The sequence below is a fragment of the Thalassophryne amazonica genome, chromosome 2, assembly GCF_902500255.1.
Source record: "Thalassophryne amazonica chromosome 2, fThaAma1.1, whole genome shotgun sequence".
In the NCBI taxonomy this organism is placed as follows: Eukaryota; Metazoa; Chordata; class Actinopteri; order Batrachoidiformes; family Batrachoididae; genus Thalassophryne; species Thalassophryne amazonica.
Genome location: NC_047104.1, coordinates 16191874 through 16203321, shown reverse-complemented (window position 1 = coordinate 16203321; position 11448 = coordinate 16191874). Strand labels below are relative to the sequence as shown.

General features: G+C 45.7%; 1 protein-coding gene across 1 annotated transcript in view; it reads right to left on the bottom strand.

The window, feature by feature from the left end:
- Nucleotides 1–1898: 1898 nt before the first annotated feature.
- The window catches only part of si:cabz01068815.1, a 51771-nt gene continuing 42221 nt past the window's right edge, over nt 1899–11448 (bottom strand). The window contains exons 5-6 of the mRNA XM_034183848.1: nt 8857–8947; nt 1899–2730 (exon numbers count right to left, since the gene is read on the bottom strand). Of these exons, the coding sequence (XP_034039739.1) occupies nt 2418–2730; nt 8857–8947 (404 nt within the window). The 3' untranslated portion in view covers nt 1899–2417. The remainder of the gene's footprint in view (nt 2731–8856; nt 8948–11448) is intronic.

Genomic DNA, 11448 nt, shown 5'->3' with positions numbered 1-11448 from the left:
TCACTATCATCTCTGGATGCTGTGAAAGAAATAAGAAGTGCATTGGACAAAATCCCAAGGAGGAGTTTGTTCAAATACAATGTGTGGAAATCACGCCAAAATGAGAAGAAAATTCAAAATGTCCAACTTCCTGTTTGGTGCATGGTGCAAGAGACTTTTTTGTACCTCCCTACTCCAAAAAACCCCTAAGGGGAGGGGTTTTTGAAAGTTTCAAGGGGGTGCTATTGAGGCATTTTGCCCCGCCCATGAGCGACGCCCCTATGAATTGTAAGAGGTTGTTGTGCTGTACCTTGTGTATCAGTTTTCGTGATATTACAAAATTAAAGCAGTCAAAAGGAAGAATGTAATTTCATGGCAAAGGGGCAATATTTGGCACACCGCCACATGGACGCCGTTACTCGGAACTGGACGGCGATCATTGCCTATGTTCACCAACTTGTTCTGCATGTTTTAGAAGTGGAATGAAGTTGATGGTGTTGTATGTGACATCAGTGCCTGTTTAAATATAATGATCCATGGCACGTCTAGTGCATATAATAATTATGTACCACAGACTTTGCACATTACAATATTTCCTTTGCATGCCCTAAACAGCATGTCCTTTCATATGGCATTCATGCTCACTCATGCTGTAGTGAAATGGGGAAAGACGGTCCAGACATTGAGCCAGGATTCGATGTGCTTGAACAGTTCTTACAGCGCCTCGAACGCAGTTTGAATGGTTCAAACTGCTGTATCACATTTATATGCCAGTCAGAATGTGGTCCAAAAGTGGCAGGGGTGGGGGTTTATAATACATCAAGCATATTACTTTTGTAAGAATGTCCATGACAGGTACTGTACGCTTTAACAGTCACCGGGTAGCTGGAGCCTATTCCAGCAGTGAGAGGAAAGAGGTCAGGTGCACCCTGGACAAGACGTCAATCTATTGTAGGGCACTTCCAAAACTGAATCATTAATTATCTGGGACATTTCCTACCTGATTACCAAATTTCATTGACAGCTTTTTAATACTTTTGGACACATTGTACTGACAAATAAACAGACAAATGCTGGTGAAAACGCAACCCAGTCTCATGGCAACTTCAGCAACACGAAATATACATTAATCTATTGGTTCGTGATGATACTGTCACGAAAAGCACCTCATTTTTATCACAGCAATACAAATTCATTCTAATTCATTCCATGATGACTGCACAAAATTAAAAGTAAAGCGGGTGGGGGGGGGGGGGGGGGGGGGGGGAGAAGTAGGGTTAGTAATAGTGAGTTTAAAAAAAAATTGAAAATTTGATTCATTTTGTGACAGCACGAAAAAAAAAAAAAACTGGGACTGGGCTGTGAAAACATGACCTCCTGGTGACAGCAAAAATGGTCCAAAATACTGTTCTGTCATGAAACTGGACTATAAGTGAACAGGGAAAAGGAGAGAAGATATAAACTATTTGGTTTTGTAGAAAGAAGGTTTTTCCTTTCATGCTAACATTAGCAACCCCAGCGCCTTTCAAGCTGTCAGAGCAGTAGTTAGACAGGACCAGGCGGACTACTCAGTGTTCCAAAGACCCACTGGCCTGAAGGTCCATCAGGCTGGATGTGCATCATGTCCGACTGAGAAGTCCCTGTGCAGCTCCGGTTGTGCAGGCAGATGCCCGGAGCTGAGCACTTCCACACTGTCAGGCCAGAAGCTGAACAAAGCCCTGCCATGGAGGAACTTTCAAATCCCATCATTTGTTCCATCTCCCAAGATGGCGGCCCAAGCTCTGGTGACTGGTCAATTTAATTTCTGTGGTTCATCCATATTTGAACTTGATACAATGACAAATCAGCTGTCAGTGGCACAACTGCAGCTGTGAAATTAGTCCACATGATTTACATCAACATGAAACAAACAGCAGGAGAGCGTTCAAATCAAATGATTTATTAAAACACACACACACACAAAGTTCAGATGTCTTCATTCATTCCACAAGATTTAAAGTGACAATCAGCCCTGGATAACAATCATTATGGATAGACAATGCCTGGAAATCTGAACAAACTTAGCTATTAGAAAAAAAAAAAATTCCACAATCAGAAGCTAAAAACCTGTTGGGAAAATAAGGTCCTCACATTTACATGTAGTTAAATCTGATTATTTCCATGGTAGAACAAAGGTCATTTAATTTTTTTTTTCTGTACAAGTTCCCCAATACCAATAGTAAAAGTAAAAATATTTTTACGATAAAAAAAAAAAAAGTTGTATTACCAGTTGTAATTTGAAAATCCCACTGTGTCTTAATGCATGTTTACAATATTATAAAATACTACATTTTATGCACAAACACAGTTTCTCATTTAAAGGACCATTTATAAAATGAATAAGTGTCACACTGTCGTTGTTGTCACGTTAAGGGTTAAATGCAGGTCTTCATATGAACTCAGATGGTGTTCAGATCTCCTGACCCCTCAATTTGTTGCTCGATTCCTTCAGCCTCCTGCCCTTCTTCCTCCAGCTCCAGGCCTGCTGCAGGGCTGGCGTACAGGTCGGAGGTATTGCCATCTTTCCACGTCACCAAGATGTTTCCCGGACTGAGATCCCCGACGTTTCCGTTGGATGATGGAAACATCTGCTCATCTGTTTGTGGAGCACTGGACTTGTCTCCAGAACCACACAGGACCTGCAGCTCCTTGGCTTCACTCCTCTGAGCCCCAGCAGCTGCTGCCTTGTACTTTGCGATCTTCTTTCTGCTCCTGGAAACAAAAAGCAAACAGGTTGGAATTATCAAAGGATGGATCGATATCTGCAGCATCTGCAACCTGTTAACCAAATGACTTGAGCACATCATATCTTAAGATGCACCCTTTTTGTGGTGACAAAACACATTTCCATGATATTTGTTGTATTTAAATTAAATATTCAGAGCTTATTTTAAAATATGTCAACAATAAATATCAGTATTGTATTTATTTGCTTTAAACATCAGTAAATTAAGAATTTCTTTGTGAAACTGACATTTATGCACAGTTCCAGCAAGCTGGATACTTTAAGTGAGCAGAATGTTGCTTTAGCATGAAAAATAAACTTTTATGCTGTTACAATTGTCAATTCTGAAACAATTTGGCTGCGTATGTCTTGAAATACGAGGTCTGTCCAAAAAGTAACGGACCTTTTTATTTTTTTCAAAAACTATATGGATTTGAATCACGTGTGATTGCATCAGCCAAGCTTGAACCTTCGTGCGCATGCGTGAGTTTTTTCACGCCTGTCGGTTGCGTCATTCGCCTGTGGGCAGGCTTTGAGTGAGCACTGGCCCACCCCCCTTGTCGGATTTTTATTGTCAAAGAAATGCCTGAGAGATTGCCACTTTGCTCCATGAAATTTTTTCAGAAACTGTTAGAGACAGCCATTTGGAAACCATTTGAAAGATTCAGATGACTTTCGGTGAAGATTCTGTCGGCATCACATGGATTAAGGATTGTTAAAACCTTTTTAAAGACGGCCCACACTGGCGGAGGGCGCGCGGCGCACCGAGCGGCCATCGACAGGCTGGATCGAACAGATCATTTCTAAACTGAATGCTGTGTTGATCCGGGACATCATGTGACTACCACACAAATGGCAAGAGAGCTGGACATAGCACTTTTGCGGAACATTCCACTGTTATAGGAGATTTTGTAATGAAAGATGTGCGGAGGATTTCGCGCGTCGGCATGGAGCTGCTCATAGCGCGCAACAAAAAAACACCTCCGTCTTGGAAGTCTCACAGGACATGTTGTGGCATGTCCAGCTGTTACACAATTTCTCGGATACTCACTCGACTGAAAAGCCATTGAAAGCCGTCTGAATCTTCTGAATGGTTTCCAACACGGAGTTGTTTTTTTTGTTTTGTTTTTGGTTGTCTCTGGAAATCACAGGGAGGAGATTGTGTTCTTTGTAATACCTTCTACCTCCAGGATTATTTTGGGATTTCCATGGATGGTTAAGCACAATCCCCAGATTGATTGGCTGTCTGGGGTTGTGGCTCAATGGAGTGAAACCTGCCACCAGGAGTGTTTAAGATCCTCGGTGCCACCCGGCGATGAAGTTAAAGAGGAGGTCAGAGTCCCCCCCAGTCTTACGGAGGTGCCGGCGGAGTACCATGACCTTGCTGACGTCTTCAGCAAGGATCTGGCACTCACCCTGCCCCCACATCGACCGTATGATTGTGCCATTGATTTGGTTCCAGGTACTGAGTACCCGTCCAGTAGACTGTACAACCTCTCACGTCCTGAACGCGAATCAATGGAGACCTACATCCGGGACTCATTAGCTGCCGGGCTAATCCATAATTCTTCATCCCTGTTAGGTGCAGGTTTCTTTTTTGTGGGCAAGAAGGACGGCGGTCTCCGTCCATGCATTGATTATAGAGGACTGAACGAGATCACGGTTCACAACCGATACCCCTTACCTCTATTAGATTCAGTGTTCACGCCCCTTCATGGAGCCAAAATATTCTCAAAACTGGATCTTAGAAATGCTTATCATCTGGTTCGGATACAGAAGGGAGACGAGTGGAAGATGGCATTTAACACCTCCTTAGGTCACTCTGAGTACCTGGTCATGCCGTTCGGCCTCACCAATGCCCCCACGACGTTCCAAGCTTTGGTTAACGACGTTCTGCGGGATTTCCTGCACCAATTCGTCTTCGCATAGCTAGACGACATCCTCATCTTTCCCTGGACTCAGACTCATGTTAAGCATGTCCGTCAGGTCCTGCAGCGGTTATTGGAGAACTGGCTGTTTGTGAAGGCCGAGAAGTGTGAGTCCCACCGCACTTCTTTGTCCTTCCTGGGGTTTATCATCTCCTCCAACTCCGTCGACCCGATCCGGCTAAGGTAGCGGCAGTGAGAGATTGGCCCCAAGCGGTAAATCGTAGGAAACTGCAACAGTTCCTAGGGTTCGACAATTTTTACAGGAGGTTCATCAAGGGCTATAGTCAGGTAGTTGGTCCCCTTACAGCCCTGACTTCCACAAAAGTCCCCTTCACCTGGTCGGATCAGTGTGAAGCCGCATTTAGGGAGTTGAAACACTGGTTTTCGACTGCACCAGTTCTGGTGCAGCCCGATCCTAACCACCAGTTTATTGTTGAAGTGGATGCCTCTGACTCAGGGATAGGAGCCGTACTGTCCCAGAGCAGGGAGTCCGATAGTGTTCTCCACCCCTGTGCTTGTTTCTCTCGCAGGTTAACCCCCGCTGAGCGGAACTATGACATTGGCAATCGGGAACTCCTGGCGGTGAAAGAGGCCCTTGAGGAGTGGAGACATCTGTTGGAGGGAGCTGTGGTCCCATTTGTGGTTCTCACTGACCATCGGAACCTGGAATACATCCAGACCGCTAAGCGTCTGAACCCCAGACAAGCCCAATGGTCACTGTTCTTCGGACGCTTCAACTTTAAGGTTACTTATCGCCCCAGGACTAAAAACATTCGGTCTGACGCCCTGCCCCGGGTGCATGAAGAAGAAGTTGGAGCAAGGCTGTTGGACCCACCAGACACCATCATTCCGGAATCCACTGTCGTCGCAGCCCTCACATGGGACGTGGAAGGAGTGGTCAGGGAGGCCCTGACTCGTCACCCGGATCCCGGAGGTGGTCCTCCCAACAGGCTGTACGTCCCACCAGACGCTCGGACTGCCGTGTTGGACTTCTGCCATAGTTCCAAGCTCTCCTGCCATCCAGGGGTGCGAAGAACTGTGGCAGTGGTCCAGCAGCGGTTCTGGTGGGTGTCAGTCAAAGCCGACACCAGGGACTACGTCCGGGCCTGTACCATCTGCGCCAGGGGCAAGGCAACCCATCAGCCAGAAAAGGGGCTCCTCCAGCCATTGCCTGTGCCTCATCGCCCCTGGTCCCACATCGGGTTGGATTTTGTCACGGGCCTCCCTGTGTCCCAGGGGAAGACAGTAATCCTGATGATAGTGGACTGGTTTTCCAAGGCGGCCCACTTCGTGGCCCTCCCGAAGCTCCCGACTGCCCAGGAGACTGCAGACCTCCTGGTCTACCATGTCATGCGTCTGCATGGTATCCCCATGGACATCGTCTCGGACCATGGTCCTCAGTTCTCCTCGCAGGTCTGGAGGAGTTTCTGTAGGGAGCTGGGGGCCACAGTGAGCCTGTTGTCCAGGTACCACCCTCAGACCAACGGTCAAGCAGAGCGGGCCAACCAGGACCTTGAGCAAGTGCTGAGATGTGTCACCTCTGCGCACCTGACGGCCTGGAGTCAACATCTGGCCTGGATCGAGTATGCACACAACAGTCAGGTCTCGTCATCCACCGGCCTCTCCCCATTCGAGGTTTGTTTGGGGTACCAGCCCCCATTGTTTCCGGCAGTGGAGGGAGAGGTCGAGGTGCCCAAGGTCCAGGCCCACCTCAGGAGATGCGGTTGGGTGTGGAAGAAAGCCCGCTTTGCTCTCTTGAAGGCCCGGACGCGGGTTAAGGTCCATGCAGACCGCCGACGAGCCCCGGCCCCAGCTTATCAGGCCGGGCAGGAGGTGTGGCTATCGACCAAAAACATCCCTCTGCACACGGACTCCCCGAAGTTAATTGACCGATACATCGGACCATACCGCATCCTCAAAGTCATCAGCCCGGCCGCAGTGAAGCTCCAGCTCCCAGCTTCACTGCGGATACACCTGGTGTTTCATGTCTCCAAGATCAAGCCATACCACACATCAGACCTCTGCACCCCTAGACGAGTGCCGCCTCCTGCCCGCATCATTGACGAAGAACCGGCATGGACCGTAAGGAAGCTCCTTGATGTATGCCGGAGGGGTCGGGGGTATCAATATTTGGTAGACTGGGAGGGTTATGGCCCAGAAGAACGCTCCTGGGTGAAAAGGAGCTTCATTTTGGATCCCGCCGTCCTGGCGGATTTCTACCGGAGGCACCCCGATAAGCCGGGTCGGGCACCAGGAGGTGCCAGGAGGTCCTGTTGTGTGGGCCGCCGAAGAGGAGGTACTGCTGGCCCACCGCCAGAGGGCGCCCTGCCTGTTGGCACTTTTCAGGCTCCAGAGGGCGCACTGGCCAGGTGGATCCTACAGGTGCACCGTTTGGCTGTCAGCTGTCATTCATCACTCATCACTTCATTCCATAAAAGCCTGGGAAAGACACCATAACTCTGCTGTGTTATCAGCTTACCATGCAGCCGTTTTGTGCCGTACACACATTCATTGTTACTGGTCTTTGCAGTTGTGACTTATACTTGCAGCTTGTAGTCGAGTTTGTGGAAGTTGGAGGAGTTGGCGTCTCCATTCCTCACTTCTGACTTACTAAGTATAACAATTAACACTGCACGTCCTCCAGTTATTCCTCTGCACTCTGGGAGTATTTGGATTTATTCCTACAAGAGGATTTCTGAGTTGCTGACTGTTTACTGGGTGTTCACACACCCACCCTAACCTGTTTTTGTTCCTTCCAGCAGTACTGGGTCTGACAGCCACGAGCGGTGGCCACCTTGGGGAATCGAGACTTGGCGGCTCTGGTGTGTTGCAGGTCTCTGTTGGCGGTGGAACTTCGTGGGTCCCGGCTCTTCTCTGGATAGGCGTCTCCTACCCTCGGGCCTGCCCACACGTCACCCTTTTGGTTACTGATTGACTTAAGCATATTTGGTTGTGTTGCGCATTTGCATAATAAATTGTCATTTATTTGAATTCCTATTGGCCGTTCATTTACGCCCCCTGGCGTGGGTCCATGCATTTCACTTTCCCAACAAAACTGCTAGAAACCAAAATAATCAAATTTCCAACATAAATTATGATAAACATGTACCAACTCACAGATGGATCATTATGTATGTTTACATTGGATTTTGTGACCTGCAATTTTAGTGTGTCTACCCGGTTTGTGAACATGCAAATTGGTTAATTTAGTACATGCAATGCAATTTATCAAGCCAGAGAGCAATTTCGGGGGCTTACGAGTGCATCTGTATTTTGCATGTTTGAAAGCAGACTGTTAATCATATTGTGATACTGTAGATATGCATTTCTGTTTCAAAGTAATTTCATGTGAGCTGTTTGGGGCATGCATTTCTTTATTTTCACTCAGTAATCTTCTTGAACATAGAAAACAGCTTGATTAAACATTTACATTCACAGAGTAAAGAACATTAAATGTGACATTTATGATGTCCTCGTTCACCCATTTTGCAAACATGACAATTCTATGGGGTTTTTCTTTTCAGGTCTGTGAGTGCAACCACAGCAGAAACTGCTGTTCCAGGATCTGTGCCCTGGACAACTTCACCTACAAATGAAATGTACACATATTGAAATGTTACTTATTCGATATCATGTCCTCTCCAGTTATGTGAACATGAAGAGAATGTATTAGCACTGGAGTCAGTGCCCATGCCATGAAAAGCACCTTAGTCACAGCACACATTTGAAAACTGTTTTGCCATAGACTGACAGTTTAAGGTGAGGAGGTATGGAGGATTTCCAGGGCAGCAGTGCTGAAGCAGCGTTCATGCTACAGACCATCCTGGAATAACACGCAAACCATTTTCAAGAAACATTAATGATCAATTTAGTAAATATTCAATAAATAACATTTTCAGTTAAACTTTTGTGTGTTTGTATATTTTTATGCATACCCATGCTCACGGTCATTAATGCTCAGAAAATCTTCATTTACATACAACTGTCTACATCATGTCACCACCTGCTGTCATTTGCACAGTGATTTTTCATAAATCACCCACAGAAGCCTTCCCCAACCCAAGTGGGTAGAATTCACATATAAAGTGATGTACAGTATATGTTCCTACTGTGTACATCATAAGATGGAAAACAATAGAACAGCTGGAGAAATATAAAGTGTGAGTGGGATTTGCCGGTCCATACTTGCTGGCCATGACTCCCATTCCCAGCAGCAACAACCCAACAAGGAGGCAAATGAAGGCCAGAACCAGCAATACAAATACCCATGTGGAAGCTGCAACACAAAAAGACAAATTTAGTTGATACAACACGTCAAAGTAACATTTTCACTACTATTTTGGCAGTAAGTTGTATGTTCTCAAGGTGAATATTTCCCCTGAATCAGTACAACTTCTGCTGTCTCCTGTAACATAATGTGATGTGTAAACTGTAAATTTTAATCACATTTTGAATCACAAAAAACATAAATGCTCTTGAAATGGCTAGAACAGTTACATTTCATGCCTTCTTTTGTTCTGCAACATATATATTATAAACTTTTAAAATTTTTAATTCTTGAAGTTTCAGGGATGGGTATCCACTTTGCTCTTATTGTCCATCAAATACACACCAGTAACATTCTGGATAAATTTTGTTAAATAAAATGTAGTTGGGTGTTGACCATTTTGTTTTTTGTTTTTTTATCATTTTGAAATTAAACCATCAAGATGTGCTGCTAGTATCGAGTTTTAGTTTTGTTTCAAGTGGTGTAACAAAAATATCACATTAACCATTTTGCAATGACAGCCATTTTTACATGCAGTCGATGGGTGCTTTACTGACTGGTGAGAACATTGGGACTATGGTGCAGAAGGTCACTAGTTTGAATCCCACTCAAACCAAAGAGTGGATAACTGTCCCTGTCAACCCTTCAGTGAATGGTGTCCTGAAAATCTTCAGAGTTGGGGAAGGGGATGGTGACAAAAGGCCCCCCCGTACACGGTGCCTTTCAAACTGCGGGACTCAAACAGCCACCAGCACAAAGGCTAACAGACCAGTGGGTTACCTTAACCTCATATAAACTTTCTCCAATTCTAGAGTCTATAAATAATTAGGCAAAATTATATAAGTATTATTGTGAATACAAACTGTGATGTTTCCAGACAGATTCCTTTACAAGAGTCAGGGGATGGATACATGAACATTTACATGTTACTGAACACAGACTTAATTTAAATCTATCATTAAAAATTACAAACGTACTGTCTGGAGAAGGCAGGTTTTAAGGGCCCCTTCACACATAGTGCAAAGTTTGGATGTGCGCATGAAGCAGGAATCATGTGCAAACCGTGTGAAATCATCCCTGCCTCTAATGCCTTGTACACCTGTTGCTACAACTATTTGCCCACACCAGTGGCTGAAAGACAAAGTGTGCACTGTGCGAACCCATCGCACCCTCTCGCGGCAGATGTCGGCCAAATTCCAGGTGACACACAGGAACATCTAACACCTCTTGCATGTCACTTTGAAAATGTGTGGCCAGTCACACTCTTGGCACGACAGCAGATTGCAGGCGACCACTGTAGTACTGTCGGAGACATTTGTCTAAGTTCCACACAACTTTGTTTTTAGTGTGTGCTCTGAGAACTGACAGGAGGTGTGGCTATGATAGAAGCGGCCGTGGTGATCTATCATTTTGGACATCCCAGCTAGACAACACCTACTATGTTTGGACAGACATGGACTAACAACTGTCCACTGTGATTGCTGTACTAACATGGACATAAATAAAAACATATATTGCCGTGGCAACAAGGTGCAGTAAGCAAGTGCGCGCACAGAGTGGACAATGACAGCCTGCCAGGTTGAAATGGACAGTCAGATCAGAACACACAGCAGGCAATCTGACCATCACGTCACCCACTTGAGCTCTGTTCCACATGACGCGGTGTCTGCCCTGCGGCGCACTGTCCACAAGACACACGTGTTGGGCAGAAAACCTGCATGTTGACTGGACGCACCGGACCAGTAGTTGTGGACATCAGATCACACTGCTTCCCATTCATGTCATTTCATGACTGTATGTCTGCAGTGGTGGGCACAGTTCTGATAATCCATCCATCCATCCATCTTCTACCGCTTAGTCCAATTAAGGGTCGCGGGGGGCTGGAGCCTATCCCAGCAGCCATAGGGAGCGAGGCGGGGTACACCCAGGACAGGACACCAGTCTGTCGCAGGGCCACAAACAGACAAACAAACACAGACACACCCACACACACACCTAAGGATAATTTTAAAGATTCCAATCCACCTAACCTGCATGTCTTTGGATGTGGGAGGAAACCGGAGCACCCGGAGGAAACCCACACAAGCACGGGGAGAACATGCAAACTCCGCACAGAAAGGCCACGGGAATTGAACCCACGACCTTCTTGCTGTGAGGCAACAGTGCTATCCACTAATCCACCGTGCTGCCCTCCGATAATCCTATAACCGATAATTATCGAAGATAATGGTTTCATTATTGGATTATCTTTTCAGAAAACTTTGAAAACCATTATTGGACTAATTATCTTGTGAAAAATTTTTGTCCAATATTTTTTAGACCTTTAACGTGGTAAACAAAGCTGAACAGATACAAACACATAAAATTTAAAATCAGTTGAGCACCTACCTGTTAAATGTTTTGTAACAGATATGTAGTCATACTCTCTGCAAACAGAAGAGAGCTTCTTCTAGAAGAAACCACTCTATCCTCTACAGGCAAAGGAGAACTAATCAGAAAAAAAAAAAAAA